The sequence below is a fragment of the Canis lupus genome, chromosome 3 (genome assembly GCF_003254725.2).
Source record: "Canis lupus dingo isolate Sandy chromosome 3, ASM325472v2, whole genome shotgun sequence".
NCBI lineage: Eukaryota > Metazoa > Chordata > Mammalia > Carnivora > Canidae > Canis > Canis lupus.
Window position 1 is genome coordinate 26241219 of NC_064245.1, and position 17993 is coordinate 26259211.

The 17993-nt window shown below is 38.5% G+C and overlaps 1 protein-coding gene across 6 annotated transcripts in view; it reads right to left on the reverse strand.

Moving 5' to 3' along the window:
- Positions 1–951: 951 nt before the first annotated feature.
- MSH3 (mutS homolog 3) overlaps positions 952–17993 on the reverse strand; it is a 184905-nt gene continuing 167863 nt past the window's right edge. For 3 of the 6 annotated variants that reach the window (XM_049108323.1, XM_049108322.1, XM_049108325.1), the window contains 4 exons: positions 16073–16259; positions 11684–11813; positions 4461–4629; positions 952–1682 (listed from right to left, as the gene is read on the reverse strand). In XM_049108323.1, the coding sequence (XP_048964280.1) occupies positions 1574–1682; positions 4461–4629; positions 11684–11813; positions 16073–16259 (595 nt within the window). In that variant the 3' untranslated portion in view covers positions 952–1573. Of the gene's footprint in view, positions 1683–4460; positions 4630–7331; positions 7423–8633; positions 8766–11683; positions 11814–16072; positions 16260–17993 lie in introns of those variants that run through there. The other 3 variants (XR_007409758.1, XR_007409757.1, XM_049108324.1) reach the window with 3 other exon arrangements.

Sequence of the window (17993 nt, forward strand, 5' to 3'; positions counted from 1 at the left end):
TTTTAATTTCACTCATTCATTCTGAGAGACACAGAGAGAGAGAGGCAGAGACACAGGCAGAGGGAGAGGCAGGCTCCCTACGATGAGCCTGATGCGGGACTCAATCCCAGGACCCCAGGATGAGGCCCTGAGCTGAAGGCAGATGCTCAACCACTGAGCCACCCAAGTGCCCCTCATCTCCTTTTCTTACTGGCCTGCCAGTAAGGTTAGAGCACTAACTTCAAAATCTTCTTAAAAAGAATATAAAACATTTATAATCATATAGAGTATTAAAACACTATTTAAAAAGTATTGGTCTTTTTAAAATTTAGATAGTAAATTCCAATAATTACTCTATTTTCAGACACTCTTGAGAATTTCACTGTGTTAGTACTTCAGAAGGATCATGGAATCAATCAAGTGGTATCATACCCTTAACTTCAAAAAGGCTAGGAATCAAAGGGCTACAATGTGAGTGATTCGAAAGCACAGCAACCAACCACCCTTCAACTTGGGAGATGGTACTGACCTCTGTGTCCAGGGGTTAGGATCACTAGAGGAAATAAACTACAGGAGTTGGAAATATGTCCATCATATGTGTGGAGGACATTTAACAAGCAGGAATACCAAACGGGTGGGGGAGAGCCTTTGTGTAAATTAACAATTTTACAAACAGAAAACACATACATATGAGAAGCCAGGCTGTAAGTGCTGTAAAAGCCTCAGGGACACAGATGAACATAAGTCAACCTAAAAATGCAGGAGGGAGTGTTGTTAACTATCAACAAAACTGTGTACTTTGATACCAGGGAGATCATACATTTTCTATACTGATTAACAGAAAGGTCCAAAATAAATGAGTTCAGTTTTGTAAATTTGGTAGGAACAGCAACCTCCGTTCCATAATTAAGCCTAAAAAAAGGCAACTGCCAGATAGTTGAAAAACCCAAAATTCAACAAGGAAAAAGATCATTATTTATAGCAAGTATTCATTAATGTTTATTACCTGAATCACAAATAATTTCATCCAATAATTTTTAAACTGCTTAAAACTGTGACAGTATTTTTTTCAAATTTCATATGCTCTTATTCCTTCCATGCTCTACTTTTAAAAGCCTGATAATCTTTTCTATTTCTTATCAAAATTTCTTATGCTTATAGTGAATAAACTGGTGGCATTATAAAATTACTTTAGTTCAAATGAAAAGGTATATTTCTGCTAGACCTCTCACCCAGGTGCAAATTAATCTGAACTGGAACAAGTAAATATGAATCAGATTTTTCTATCACTCTCTAAAAGTTCATGTTGGGCTTCATTTAGGAGGCCAGATTTTATGTAAGCTTACTATTCATGAAGTCTTCTACTTAGAGAACAGAGGTCTTAATATTCAAAACTGTTGATACTCTTATAAAGTCAGGATGACAAGAACCTGAATAGTCTTTCTACACAAAGGGCTTGTTTCCAATAGGAATATACCATAGTTCTGATTTTATGCTCACATCACACAAAGATAGGCTGTTACGGAGAGTTGTTTTGTACAGGTGGTATTTTTAATTCTCCATGTTTTGTTAAAAAATGTAGTCTTCATTTTAATCAAGAAGAGAAGTCTGAAATTTCTTCCATTTCAAACTCGTCTGTCCATTTTTGCAGGTCTTTTCCATCACTTATCATCCATAACTTTGTAAAACACTTTAGCCTTTTCCTGGAGAGAAAAAAAAAAACGATTTATTTTATAAATGAAATTGTTGGGGGACAATACATTTGGCTGAAAGCTACAAAAGGTCTATGACAGGCACCTGGATGGTGCAGTTGATTAAGCATCTGACTTTTGATTTTGGCTCAGGTCGTGATCTCAGGGTTGTGAGATCATGTCCCACGTTGGGCTCCATGCTAGGCACAGAGTTCTGCTTGAGATTCTCTCCCCTTCTGCCCTTCCTGCTTGCACACCTGCATGAACACACTCTCTCTCTCTCAAATAAATGTCTTTTTTTTTTTTTTTTTTTTTAACATCTATCACCTTAGAATACCAAGCAGGACTCTGTGGTTAGAAAGTTGTGCCAGAATCAGCCTTCTGGTGACACTGTTATAATCAAGGACTGAGGTTGCTGATTGCCACTACTACCTCCAAGGAGGAGAGAACCTAGCTTGTTTCCCTTCTAACTCAGGCTGTGTGTGCTCACAGGACGAAAAGTGAAACTGATTAATAAAGTAAAGCTAGCTAATGAAAGAGCAGAATGCCAACATAACACAGACTTATTTTTTTCTGTAGAAGACCAAGCAGTTAAATGTTTAGGGTCTGGAGCCAGAGTATCTGAGTTCCAGTTATTGCTCCACCACTAACTAGTTATAGGACCCTGACGTCTTGGTTGATTTCCTACCCTTGCTTTGCCTCATTTCCCCAAACTACAATATGGGGTAACGACAGTACCTATGTCTCACAAGGTTATCATAAAGATTGAGATAATATATGTAAAGCCGTAAAAATAGTAACTAACACATTACCTATTGTATATAGTAATAGTAGTAACTAGAACAATGACTGCATAGACTTATCACAAATTCACATAAATTTACAAACTCCCTTTGGTTCCTTTGATCTCGTCAATGGAATTAATGTGATAAGCACTACTTCCAGTAAAAAGGCAAAAATAATGAATATAGTGTCCTAATAAATGATCAGATTCTACCCCAATGCAATCTCTTCTGACAATTCTCTATCTTGTCAAGATTATAGATTTCAAAATGTCACACAGTAGTTAGAAGAGTTAAAATATCATAATCTGTGAATTATATAGGCTATACAGCAGCAAGAAGTATAAATGATATTTTATTGCTGTTTTGTATACACACACACACACACACACACACACACACCTTTGTAGTGAAGTTTTATTCTAGTTTCTCCAAGGAAAAAGAAAAATAATAATAAGATAACAAAAGAGGGTTTGTCTTTGGACTTTGTGAGAACTAAGGGCTTATCTTTAAACTCTCATAATAAATAATTACTTTTCTAATTTGGTATTGTGGAAATGATCCAAAAAAGAATGTCAACAGAGGAAACTACATGTCATTTATAGTAATCTAGCACTTTGGACTTGGTCAATGACCATTTACCACTGAAAAGTATAGAGTGTCAAGGTGGAGAACCACAAGAGGAAAAATGGAGAGGTTGGTCATACAACTGTAGTTCAGGATACAAGTTGGTAATTGTCTAACTAATATTAGGTATTACTATTTCAATATTAAAATTTGGTAATGATTTCCAGGACTAAAAATTTTTCTTATAGGATGGTGACCAAGATTTTCTCTTTGACCAACAATCTGTTCCCTTGTGGTCACATGGCTATCAATCAGGGCAGTAATGTCTTGCTCCAGGCATATCAGACTTTGTAGGGAGTGCAGGAATTGGCAGGAGATGGATGAGGAGATTATGTCATTTTATAATATAATCTTATGTTTGGGGGGGGAGGAGGTTGTAACTCATCATTTTTTAATATGATATTTTCCTAGGACTATCTTTCTTCCAAAGTATACTTCAGATTTATATTAAGATTAGTCAATACACTGACCACATACTGGCTGAGTGTCAAGAGTAAAAGGTAAATTCCATTCACATAGCATTCTAGGGTGACAAAAGGTAGTTTCAAGATTTATTTATTCATCTCGGAGGGAGGAGAGAGGGGCAGAGGCTGAGGGAGAGAGAGTCTTTAAGCAGACTCTGCACTGAGTGCGGAGTCTGACAGGGGACTTGATCTCAAAACCCTGAGACCATGATCTGAGCCAAAACCAAGAATCACTTAACCGACTGTGCAACACAGGTGCCCCAATAAAGCTGTTCTTCTTCTTCTTTTTAAGTAGGCTCCAGACTTTGCAGTGAGTGTGGAGTCTGACAGGGGGCTTGAACTCACAACCCTGAGATTAAGACCTGAGCTGAGATCAAGAGTCTGAAGCATCCGACGAAGCTCCCCGGGTGCCCCGAAGATGGTTCAGAATGAAAAACTTGCCACAAACAATCCCCAATAGAAGTGACACGAGGATATGGACTATGAGTACGTGGTTATATAATATTATTATTTTCTTTTATGTCCTGAAGAATTCTTAATTTCTGAATGCCATATGTGAGTAAAGGAAGTATTCTAAAGGTTTTAAATGTCATGGTTTCTTTTAGTAATTTGTTGTGTAACTGAACGTTTTAAGCAACTAACATGCTGGTACACAGTAAGGAGTTAACTTAGTTCTTTCGAAAAGGACTGAAAAACCAATTTAGCAACTTAACAGATAAAGATCTGACTAGAGAAGGCGGACTGAATTCACATGAGCTTTTCAAAGATCTGTTTTCATTTTATTTTAATTAAATGTTTCAGAATATTTGAAGAGATGCTTAAAGGTAAACCTGATGTTCATTTACGGGACACTCCTCTTCCTTGGACAAATTGGTAGGTTTTTTATAAATTAAAAAATGCAACACGATCATTCTGACCTTTTCATATTTACTAATCCTTCTAACTCTTTTGACTTGCTAGCTGCTTTCTTTAAAATTTCTCCAGGAACATCTGCTAGTTTAGCCACATTTAGTCCATAACTCCTTGCTGCAATTCCTCTGGTTATTTGATAAAGAAAAGTGACAAAATCAGGGACTGGTTCTTCACCTACAAAATAAAATAAATAAATTAAAAGGAGAAAAAGGAGATTAGGTCTGAAAGTTCAAAGTAGAAGATTAAATAAGACAGATAAGTTCTTACAACTTCACTCAATTAAAATTTACAATCTGAAAAAAAAAAAACAAAAAACAAAAACCACATTGTTCCTAATCACATTTTGGCTCTATTTATCAACTGTGCATATCTAGGAAAAGGGGAGATAATGTTTTGAAAATTTTCTTGGATTTAGGATCTTGTAGCTCGCCTAAAAGTTTTTTTTGTTTTGTTTTGTTTTTTTAAGATTTTTGCTTTTAAGTTTTCTCTACACCCAACTTGGTGCTCAAACTTCCAACACTGAGATTAAGAGTTGCATACTCTACTGAGCCAGCCATGTACCTCTTCCCTTCCACCTAAAAGGATTTTTAACATTGATTTGGTGTAAGGTAAAGATTTATTTTGTTTTCTGCTGCTTGCTAAAAAATTTCAATTGAGGGCAGCTCCGGTGGCTCAGTAGTTTAGCGCCGCCTTTGGCCCAGGGCATGATCCTGGAGACCCAGGATAGAGTCCCACATCGGGCTCCCTGCATGGAGCCTGCTTCTCCCTCTGCTTATGTGTCTCTAATGAATAAATAAATAAAATCTTAAAAAAAGGAAATTTCAATTGAACAGCTATTATCAGAAAAGGAATGATTCTGAATCACAATACAATTTTTCCTTTAAAAACAGACTAAAAAAGTGTTATTTCAGTGAATGTTACTGAACAGTGTTGTATGTAATAATACACTCTGTAAAGTAACACACATAAGAGATGTTTCTAAGAATGCTAAAAACAAAACACCACCAAAAAACACATAAGGAAATATAATATGTTGCACAGTTTAAATAAGAAGAGTGAGAAATTCTGGTTTATTAAATATACTGGGTTAACTAAGTTATATATATTCAAGCGGATGCTGTTCAGTTCCACTCAGCTCCCACTAGGACTAAAGGGTTTACTGCCTCAGCTGTCAGGAAGGTTGTCAGCCCAGTCTTCAGCTGAATCTCCTCTTTGGGAGTCACCTCAGCTTAAGAAGAGGTCTGCTGAGGTCATGTCCTGTCTTGAGCTGCCTGCATTGTGACTGGTTGCTACGGGAGTTTGTAGGCAGCTTTTTCCCTTTTTTTTTTTAGGTTTTTATTTATTTATTTGAGACAGAGAAAGAGAGAGTGAACACAAGCAGCAGAAAGGAGGGGAGTGGCAGAGGCAGAGGGAGAAGCAGACTCCCTGCTGAGCAGGGAGCCTGATGGGGGGCTCCATCCCAGAACCCCAGGATCACGACCTGAGCCAAAGGCAGACACTTAACTGACTGAGCCACCCAGATGCCCCCTGGTCGGCAGCTTCTAGAATGGCCACCAAAGACCCCTGTTTCCTGGTGTTAATGTCTGTGTCATTCTCTGCTCTTGAGTGTGGGCAGGACCTAGCAACGTATTTCTAAAAAATAAAATATGGCAAAAATGATGTGTTGTCACTTCTGAGTTGAGATTACAAAACACTGTGACCTCTGTCCCAGGCACTTTCATTTTCTTGCTTACTTGCTCTGAGGGAAGCCAGTTACCATACCGTGGGCTGCCTTAGGAAGAAGCCCACATGGAAAGAAACAGGTCTCTGGCCAACAGCCACATGAGTGAACTTAGAAGTAGGTATTCTAAGGCTTGCCAGCAGCCACGTAAGAGGTCTGGAGAGTAAATTTCCCCAGTCAGACCTTAAAATGATGACTGACCTAGCCAATCTTGATTGTAGCTTTAGGAGAAACTGAGGTGGAACTGTCCATCTAAGCTGCCCCTTGATTCCTGACCCAGAGAAATGACAAGATGATAAGTATTTGTTATTTTAAGCTATATTTTGGGGTAATGTGTTATGCAACAATAGCTAATAAAGCATATAAAAGGGAGGTTCCCTCACCCGAAGTTGAGGTAACTCAAAAAGACCAATACCACCTCAGAGCTCTCTGTAGGGTTGGCTGAAGCTTATGACCACAACACAGCCTCATTCTACCCAGTCCTGCCCTCAGGTATTGATCACGAGAGCACTCTTAGTCAACAGCTGGCATAAAAATCTCAGAATCTGCTTCCTGGGGAACCTAGGCTATCATACAAACCCAGGCTGTCATCATACAAATGCATACACATGAACTAAAAACTTCTAAAGAATTGGGGTATAATGAAGCACAATAATAGAAAGACAAAGCTGCATACAGTTTAATCTTTGATAAATCTAAAGCACCTCAGGATTATGCAGCTTTTATAATGAAATTCAATCTAATTATACCATGTTGCAAAAATACCCAAAATGAACCAGATTTCTCATGATTTCTGAGACTCTAATAAACTTATTATAAGTTTATCAAGAGCTTTTCCTCGTATGTCATTTGATAAATGTGTATGCTTTATTCTTTTATCAGCTAAAAACCAAAAAGCGTAACTGAGAAAAAGGATAATGGAATTTTCTTTAACCTCCTCTAAGAATTCAGCAACAAATAACCCTTTTCTAAGGCGGGGTGTTGGAAGTGGGAGGTAGAAAGAATGCTGGCACTCTCAGGAATACAGACTAAAACTCACATTACAAAGCACTAAGAATACCTTTTGCCTCCAAATAAAACTCCAGGAACACAAAGAACAGGTGAAGAGGTGGGTGGAAAGACTGGGAAAGAAGTGTGGAGAAACCAGTGCCTGCTAACCTCGGTAATTTTTGTTACTCTCTGATGCTCACATGACCAAAAATGAAGTGAAGAGCAGCAGGCAATCAGAAAAGCAATCTCTTCTCAACCTTCAGACAAAGAAACAGTCTTTATCACTTCAACGGGCTTAGTTCTAACTGATGTACCTACCTCCAGACTCTCCTCTCCTCTATAATTTAGCCTCCATGCTGTCTTTCTAAAAACAATTCATTCATCTGTCTGTCCATTTGTCATCCATCCATCCATCCTTCTATCCTTTTCTGAAAGCCCACTAATGCCACAAAACCACCTTAGTTAAAAATTGCTTCGCTGATGGCTTTTTTTGCTTTATATATATAACATATAGTATGTATACATAGCTATAGGACACTTTTTATATATAACTATAAAATATACCTATATCTATATAAATATATTTTATAGCTAAATTATATAAAATATTATATCGCTCTGCATAACTTAACATAGTACAAACAGTTGCTGAATTTGTCATCATATCCTGGTCTCCATGTAGTACTAATTATGGTAGTTCTCACACCATCAAGGTAAAATAATGTGACCACTCTTCCGTAATCACATTAGGGAGGTTTTTAATTTTTATTTTTCAAGATTTATTTATCTGTTTGAGAGAGAGAGTGTGTGCGCACGAGAGCACGTGCATGAGTGGGGTGTGGGAGGGGCTGAAAGTGAGCGAGAGAGAGAATCTCAAGCAGACACCGTGTTGAGTGTGGAGCCTGACACGGAGCTTGAGCCCACCACCCATGAGATCACAACTTGAGCCGAAACCAAGAGTCAGATGCTCAACTGACAGACACCTAGGCACTATCCCCTCATGTTAGGGAGTTTTTAAGAGTTATATTCTGCATCAGGACTGTCCCTCATCCCTCTTAGAAGGGAGAAGGGGAGAGAGTGTGAGTGTGTGTGTAATGGAAATGTGGAGACAGAGCCAGATAGCAGAGAAGATGGTAACTAAAAGTTCTTGGTGAGGACTTATAAGCTATAACCAACCATTTCCTAGATGGATATTACTGAAAAACTTTTCTGACACTCAGAGTCAGAGAAAGTATTAATTCATGTTTCTGCTTGTTACAGGGGAACTAAGCAAAAGTTGTCTGAAAGCCAAACTTCTGTAGGCAGTTATTAAAGAAATATGTGCTGATCAAACAGTCTCTGAAGTCATTTTTGGGACTGATTCCTAACATTTTAGAGGTGGCTGAGGTTAGGTAACTTGTCCAAGATTTTATAGACTGGGATAGAATAAAGTACATGTTTCTTACTGCTGGTCTACTGCTTTACCTACCTCCATGGGAAACAGCATAGTATCTTAAAAGCCATCCAAAAGGTCTTTGGGGTGCTTGCCTGATGACCTATGCAGTGGCCTCTAATTCAGACAGCAGAGGATTTAGAGGTAATGGAAGAAACACAGATGTAGCTGGAATAACACGGAAGTAAGCAGATAATGCACCCGTGCTTCAAAATTCTGAGTGAAAATTATTTCCAACTAAAAATTCTAGCCCCAGCTAAATTATAAATCAAGTATGAAGGTATATTGGAGATGTTTTCATTCCTGCAAAATCTCAAAACTTTTACTTCCTTTAGTTAATATTATTAGTAGCCTATTCAAAATCTTTTCCAACCCTTAAGAAAACCCTGACTGTATATGGAATTAATTCACTGACCATTTAACTCCGGGGATAATGTCCTCATACCAAGCTCCAAAAGTTGATCTTGATTAATCTAGGCTGATCAAAGTCATCCCTGTCACTGTCACTTCTAGGAACTGGTTTAAGAGTGAGCATGTGGGACGCCTGGGTGGCTCAGTGATTGAGCATCTGCCTTTAGCTCAGGGCATGATCCCAGGTCCGGGGATCAAGTCCCACATCGGGCTCCCTGTGGAAGCCTGGTTCTCCCTCTATGTCTCTGCCTCTCTCTGTATCTCATGAGTAAATAAACAAAATCTTAAAAAAAAAAAAAAAAAAAAAGTGAGCATGTGATTCAATTCTGAAAAGGAGATGAGACAATGATCAGATGCTAGTGAGCATCTGAGAAAAGTTCCCTGACCCCTAAGAAAGAGTCACAGAAAATGTTGATCCCTTTTTTCCCTTTGGACATTGTCAATTCTGGGTTTCATGCATGAAAGAGCTGCAGCCACCTTGTCGTAAGCCTCATGATAAAGCCAGCAGGGCAGGAAGATCGAGCCTGGAGAGCTGCAAAGGAGAGGAGCCGAAGGCCACCCTTCCTCTGAGGTCCCTGTAATGTGAGATTATTTTATTTATTTATTTTTAAAGATTTTACTTATTTATTCATGAAAGACATACAGAGAGAGAGGCAGAGACATAGGCAGAGGGAGGAGCAGGCTCCCTGCAAGGAGCCTGATGTGGGACCTGATCCTGGATCCCGGGATCATGCTCTGAGCCGAAGGCAGACGCTCACCCACTGAGCCACTCAGGCATCCCATGAGATTATTTATATTCTTATGTTGGAGCCCCTGTGAATTCACATGTCCTATTCCCTGCAAACAAATGGACAGAATGTGAGGTAAGAGAATTCCTAGGATGATGGTAAAGGTAGGTCTCAGGACAGTAGCTGTGCAGCAGGCCTAGGGAGGAACCAGTTCAAATGAGTAGGACAAAGGGCGCCAGGAGGAATGATTCCAGTGAGAAAAAGTGGAATCAGTAGTTCAATCACATGGAAAAATGTCTAGAGAGGTGTTTTACAAAGCTATTTGAGAGTACAGGGAGAGTCAGATACAGACTCAAATAAAAGAATGAAGTGAAAACAAAGCGATTGTTACCTTCACAAATACAAAAAACAAAAAAGTTGCGAAAGAAAGAAAATGCACTTGTCCTCATACCTGGCTTATGATTAAGCGATACTTACTGGCAGTCACAGTGAAAACTATGAAGAGGAATGAGACGGAAGGAAACTGGAATGAGTACACTGGGAGGTCAGAGCAGGAAAGGTTGAACACTCCCATCCAGCACAATGAGAAGCCAAGTAATAATGTGTCATGATGATGAACCAAGAGGTAGGCAGATAAGCCTATTATTTAGAGTATGGAAGAAAGCAATGAAAGAGCTGAAAGCAGCTGCCTTGGGACTGGATGGGGAGGAGGCATGGAGTGAAGGCACAGAAGCAGGGGTCTACTGCCTGTTAGCATGAGCCTTTTAGCATCACTTAATGTTTAAAATTATGTCTATGAATAAAAATTTTAATCCATAAGATAAAATGTCAGAACACTTACAGCTTAGTAGTCAGTTCACATAAACGCTTATCACTGACCCTTCCCTGCTGGTGAACTCTTGTTTATCCCACTGGGTCTTAGCTTATAAGCTCCTCCTGTCACTTTGGATGCAGATTAATAGACATGAAACTGCTTCCATGAGAGAATTTATGATGTGTTTTTCAAAACCGCATGGTGGTGAGAGGCAAGGATTGCCTAACATTACATTTATCTCAGGTCCAGTGCTTTGTTTTATTTGGGCCAGCTGCCTGATTTCTTTTTCAGGTCCATCTTTAGTACTTTTCCAAAATAACATTTGGACTCTGGAGTGTCTTGGGTAATGGATTTTCCATTATAGCACACCAACTGTGTAAACGATCACTGGCTCACAGGCTGGGAGCTTAAAAAAATTACTACTGAACAGGAAAATAAAATTATACTAAAACTGACTAAATTACTTATAGCACTTAAATTTATTTCTATTGGCTAATAGTGTTCTTTCCCATGAAATGTCTCATTCCTGTGACATTGGTAAACAGTGGAAAGGCTAGCAAAAATACTGTAGGTCCCATATACCAGTTCTAGCAGAGTAGAAAAGAATCTGTGAGCAAATCCTACAATTCCAGACTCAGTTCAGCCCTCACCCTGGTGCCCCATTCAGGCAAGCCACTTGACCTGAGATCCAGTTTCCCTGTCAAGTTAAGATAAAACATACATCCACTACAGAATAATGGGGATGATATTTGGGGAAATATATCAGACATTTTTAAAGATGACTAATATACTTGATTGTCAGGGCATTTTTCCCGAGACGAATCTAAGAGTAAAACCTACACATCCCCCTGATCCCATCTTTTTCTGGTAGAAAAATGAGTAAAGAAAGACCAGAGAAGCCCTCAGAGATGGCAAAAATAAATGTGAATTCTACTTGACCCTAAGCTTAGAGAAAATGAATTCAGACAAATGTCATTTATAATCAACATCCACAGCTTTTATTTCTAACAAGCACTAAGTTCATGTACCCATGAATTTTGAGTTATCAAACATGAAAACCAACAACAACACAACAACAACAAAAAGAAAACCAACAACATTTAGTTTTATTTATTGTAAGCGGTATTTCATACCTGGATCCTCTTTGTTTTCATCCTCATTGACCAAGAATCCCATGTGATAATTACCCACCTCTTGTAAGTAACTTTTTTCTAATTCACAAACTGGTGGATAATGGGTGACAAAGAGGGTTAAAGATTTCACCTAAAACAGTAAGACATAATAAATGTTATTTTATTTTTAAGTTTTACTTAAAACTTTTTCTTTTAAGTTCAAAGTTTCATAAACACTGCAAGAAAAGTACAATGAACATTCATATATTCTTTATCTAGACAATCAACTATTTTGCCAAAACACACATACACACACACACACAGTTTCTGAACCATTTGAGAATTGGAGATATGATAGTTCATCCCTAAATACCCAAACTTCTATCTTCTAATAACAAAAATATTCTTCTACTAACTAGAATAAAGTTATTATACTCAAGAAATTTAACATTGATATATTATTACCGAACATTAATCCACAAATTTCCTTGCCTGTCACAGTAATATTTTTTTATCTAAAGATTTTGTTAAAAAAAATAAAAATAAAGATTTTGTTTATTTATTCATGAGAGACACAGAGAGAGAGAGAGAGGCAGAAACATAGGCAGAGGGAGAAGCAGGCTCCATGCAGGGAGCCTGATGTGGGACTTGATCATGGGACTCCAGGACCACTCCCTGAGCCGAAGGCAGATGCTCACTGCTAAGCCACCCAGGCATCACAGTAATATTTTTTTATATATGTTTTCCAATATTTAAAAAAAATCAAGGATCATGTATGCCATGCACTTGGTCATGTCTCTTTAGTCTTCCTCAATCTAAAGAAGAGTTCCCAAGGCAGCTCGGGTGGCTCAGTGGTTTAACACTGCCTTCAGCCCTGGGTGTGATCCTGGAGACCCAGGATTGAGTCCTACATAGGGCTCCCTGCATGGAGCCTGCTTCTCCGTCTGCCTGTGTCTCTGCCTCTCTCTGTGTCTCTCACGAATAAATAAATAAAATCTTTAAAATATATTTAAAAATAAATAAATAAAAGAGTTCCCAGCCTTTCTTTTTTGTCTTTAATGGTTTTGAAATATACAGGAGTTGTTCTGTATAATGTGCCTCAATTTGGATTTGGCTGTTTTCCCCTAATAAGATTAAACCTTACTGCCAGAACCACTACATTTTTATGTACTCTTTTCATATCAGGAGGTACATGATATAAATCTGACCCATTATTAGGGAGGCTAAATTTGTTTATTTGGTTTACACAAGCACCCAGAAGATTTCTTCACTATATTGACATCTTTCTCCTTCACAGTTAATAATTTGTGGGGTAATACTTTGATATTATGTGAATACCCTTTTATCCAACAATCTCCCATCTCAAAATTTTACCATCGTTGATCATCATTGCCTGAATCTGTTATTACTGTGGTAACTAGTAAATGTTGATTAAAAAAAATTCTCTCTGTATTTACTAGCTGGCATTCTGTAAAAATCAGCTTTCTTTTTCTCCACCCTACCCCCACCATTTTAAAATTTATATGTTTTGTTAGTATTAATATGGATTTATGGATTCTTTAATAAGTATTATTTTAAAGCACACATTAAGTATTCTAGAATCCCTTATTTATTTATTTATTTATTTATTTATTTATTTATTATTTATTTATTTATGATAGACAGAGAGAGAGGGGCAGGGGGCAGAGACACAGGAGGAGGGAGAAGCAGGTTCCATGCAGGGAGCCCGACAAGGGACTTGATCCCGAGATTCCAGGATCACGCCCTGGGCCAAAGGCAGGCACTAAACCGCTGAGCCACCCAGGGATGCCCGAATCCCTAATTTCTTAAATCTTAAAAGAAGTTAACACCAAATCTTGGTCTAAAAATTAGTAGAAGGGGTGCCTGGGTGGCTCAGTTAAGTAGCCAATTCTTAATTTCAGCTCAAGTCAAACTCAGGGTCTTGGGATTGAGCCCCACACTGGGCTCCATGCTCAGTGGGGAGTATGCTTGATGAGTCTTTTTCCCCCTCCCCCTGCTCACATGTTCTCTCTATAATAAATAAATAAATCTTTTTTAAAAATAATAAAAATCAGAAGAGGGTAATTAAATCAAAGAACTTCAGTTTTGATTCATCTGCCATTCACCTCATTAAAAGTCAGAACATGTGCCTTCTCTCTTATAACAATTACAATAAACCTATTAAGGCAAGATTTCTTTGAAGAGCTGCTCTTAAAATCTGCTCTGAAGTATCTTTGGACCAGGTGTCTCCATGATGCCCCTTCCCTGAACTGACAGGCATTTCTCACCAGAAGACCAAAGGGTTTGGGTTACAACACTGCTCTCCTCAAGGCCACTTTCAGCTTGCAGCCACAATACACAGCCTCCTCATTCCTCCTCACTGCTATCACTTCCCCATCCCAGCAATCAAAAGACACCATGAAAATACAGATTTTCATCTATAAAAGGGATATTCTTGCTCCTGAAGAATCCTCTTCAGTGACTTACCTCTAATATAAATTTTACCTAAAAATAACACTTTCTTCATTAACATTTAAAACTCAAAAAAAAAAAAACCCCGCTATAGAAGCAATGATAACATAAGTGACAAATTTAATTGTCATAATTTGTTCCTGAGGGTTCTTAAATGAATCTTTAAAATATTGCTAAAATCTTTAAAAAACTGTTTCTGGTAGTCAGCCTCTATCATGGCCCCAAAGTTCTTTACCTCCCAATGTTCATGCTCTTGAGCAGCCTCTTCTCACAGTGAATCAAGGCTCGCCCTTGTGCTCAAACGAGTATGATGGTAATGACTGTGGATTCTGAAGCTAGGTCATGAAATGCATTTTTGTCATCAATGCATAAAATACTTTGGCCTCTTGGAATGCTTCTTCTGGAGGAAGCCAGAAGCCACTCTGTAAGGCTATTCAAACAGCTCTATGGAGAGGTCCAAAGGAAAAAGGAAGTGAGAGCCCTGGCCAACTGCCAGCACTAATTTGCCAGCCAAAGGTGAGCCACACTGGAAGAGCATCCCCTGGCCCCAGTCAGGCCTTCAGATGACACCAGCCCTGGTTGACAACTTGAATGCAACCTTAGGAGAGAGCGTGAGCCAAAACCACCCAGCTAAGCTGCTCTTGAACTCCTTACCTCCAGGCACCATGAGAGATATAAAAGATGATTATTATTGTTTTAAGCCACTAAGTCTTGAGGTAATTTGTTATGCAGTCATAGTAACTGATCTGCAGCTATAGAGTAGGAAGAATGAAATCAAACTCAGAGGTGGCAAATTCAGTCTGTCACAATTTGTTCCTAAAGGCTCTTAATTCAATGTTTAAAATGTGCTTTGGAGGCAGTAACAGGACTTTATTGAACCTGTGGTATGTAGTTTCTACAATAATTAGAGAGATGTTCCTGAGCTCTTTTTGCAAATAAAGAGTTTTCTAAAGAAAAATGAAAAGTTATTTAAAGTGGAAAACATGCCATCATTAACTATATAATCTAATTAAAAATTCAAACAAAAAACTGAAACCCATAGAAGTTTAAAGAGTTCATTTCTGCATTCTGTGTTATGCGAAGAAATAGGAGTAAAAAATATGTTTTTATTGGTTATGTAAGGAAGAGAGGAAGAAATGAAAATGGAGGAAAGACAAAAAGAAAAATGTTTTAAAAATGGAGAACAAAAAGAGAAAGAAAAACTGAAGAACAGATAAGGTTCAGGGCAAGTGCCAAGGAGACAGAAAGGAAGAGACCAGAATGAACAAAGGGGGAGTGTGTTAATAAAGGGGAGTGTTTGATGGAGATGACAGAAACTGAGACTTTAACACAAACAAAACTTCACACTGAGGTGCTCAGAACTGCACTCTGGAAAAAATAGATATGCACTGAAGGAGTGAAACAGAAAGACACAAAAACATGAGATCAAAGGCCTTCTATGGAGATCCTATAGGATACTACTGAAAAAAGAATTTCACAGGTACAAATGGCTCTGTCTCCTTTTTTGTTCTTTCCTTAAGGACTGGGTTGTAGGTGGGGAAGGGGTCCCTGCAATTAGTTTGCCAAGGATATTAAGAAACAGATCTGGGGGTGTTATTCTGTATGTTGGTAAACTGAACACCAATAAAAAATTAATTTATTAAAAAGAAAAAGAAAAAAAGAAACAGATCTGGGTGGAAATACTGTCAGAGAGGCTTTATCATACTGACCACGTTTATTTTGCTTCAGCAAATGCAAAGACGACACATCAAAAAAATTAGAGAAATGATGTAGGGCCAATCCATCTAAGTTTAATGTATAGAGTTTTAACAGTCGATTGAAGGTATAGGGTCATTTATAATAATTAAAGATAATTTTGAATATTGAGAAGCTGAGGCCAGAAAAACAATCTGTATACTATGCCCCATTCACATACAAAAAAGTGTGTAAGATACTCACATCTCTAATAAAATGCTCGAGTGTAGCATAAGCAATGGCAATTCCATCATGGGTGCTTGTCCCTCTTCCCAATTCATCCAGGATAACTAAGGACTGGGATGTTGCTTGTCTTATTATTTCTGCCGTGTCCATTAGTTCTTCCATAAAGGTACTCTGTCCTTTATATATGTTATCTGCAGCACCCATCCTACAAATAAGATGAAGACAACTTGATTTTTCCTCTGCATTTTATTAGGAAGCCACGTATTACTTTATGAACCATAAAGCATCCCTATGGGTCTATATACTTTGAGCCAATAATAGCTGAAATCATATTAAACAAAAGAAAATATGGGTAGTGCGGGTGGCTCAGCGGTTTAGTGCCGCCGTCAGTCCAGAGTGTGATCGTGGAGACCCGGGATCGAGTCCCAGGTCGGGCTCCCTGCATGGAGCCTGCTTCTCCCTCTGCCTGTGTTTCTGCCTCTCTCTGTGTGTGTCTCTCATGAATAAATAAAATCTTAAGAAAAGAAAAAAAAAAGAAAATACGTGTTGGATATAAAAGAGTACCTAACATCTAAGTGCATCTTGTAGAAAGACTATGGATAGATTCTGAGGTATTAGACAGAGCTCCCCAAAAGTAGGGAAACCTCTGACCCTATTTTCTGAGCAATCATTCCAAGCCAAAGTTTTAGTATTCACAGGGAAAGATAATGCTTCTCTGTGTTTAAAAATTCATGAGTACTAGAAAATTATAGAACTAAAGGGTTTTTTTCTAGTATTTCTTTTTTTAAATTTATTTTTTATTTTTTTAAAGGTAGCCTGGTTAGATTGCACAATTTTTTTTAAAACTTCATTTATTTATTCATGAGAGAGAGAGAAAGAGAGAGAAAGAGAGAGAGAGAGAGAGAGAGAGAAGTAGAGACACAAGCAGAAGGAGAAGCGGGATCCATGCAGGGAGCCCGACGTGGGACTTGATCCCGGGTCTCCAGGATCACGCCTTGGGCCGAAGGCGGCACTAAACCACTGAGCCACCCAGGCTGCCCTCCTTCTTTTTTTAAAAGAAAAAAAAAATTATTTATTTATTTATTCATGAGAGACACAGAGAGAGAGGCAGACACACACACAGGCAGAGGGAGGAACAGGCTTCCCACGAGGAGCCTGATGTGGGACTCAATTCCAGGACCCCAGGATTACGACCTGAGCCAAAGGCAGGTTGGCTCAACCCCAAGCCACCCAGGCACCCTCTAGTATTTCCTTAAGAAGATCTCACAGTGTATTACAAATTATAGTACCATGTTGAAATAATTTATTTATGTAAGCTAAAACTTTTTACTAGAATCATAGATGTTTAGTAATCTCAGACACCTTAATACAGGTTCCTAAAGTGAACTTCATGGAACACAGTTCTTAAGGGTGTCATGGCATGTGTGCAAAAGATGTAAGGATTTCTTTCTTCCCTGTAAGACTTCCAGGATCCTTTAATATTCTACTCGACATTGTGCATTTTTTAGAGAAAGATCTACTAGATAGTATTTCTCTAACTCATTTAACTGTGAACCCCTAAAACTCCCAGTGAACCCTGTGGCAATAATGGTCTGCAGAACACATTTAGGAAAATGCCTATTTAGTTCAAAAAGATCTGGGCAGCCCGGTGGCTCAGCCGTTTAGCGCCTGCCTTCAGCCCAGGGCGTGATCCTGGAGTCCCGGGATCGGGTCCCACATCGGGCTCCCTGCATGGAGCCTGCTTCTCCCTCTGCCTGTGTTTCTGCCTCTGTGTGTGTGTGTGTCTCTCATGAATAAATAAATAAAATCTTAAAAAAAAAAAAAAGATTCTGAAGAAAAAAAGCAGGGAAGGGGGTAACAGGGGAGGGGCAGAGAAGCATAAAAGCAATACTCACTCAAGGTCATGCACTTAATAGCAAAACCTAGAAATCAGGTTTTC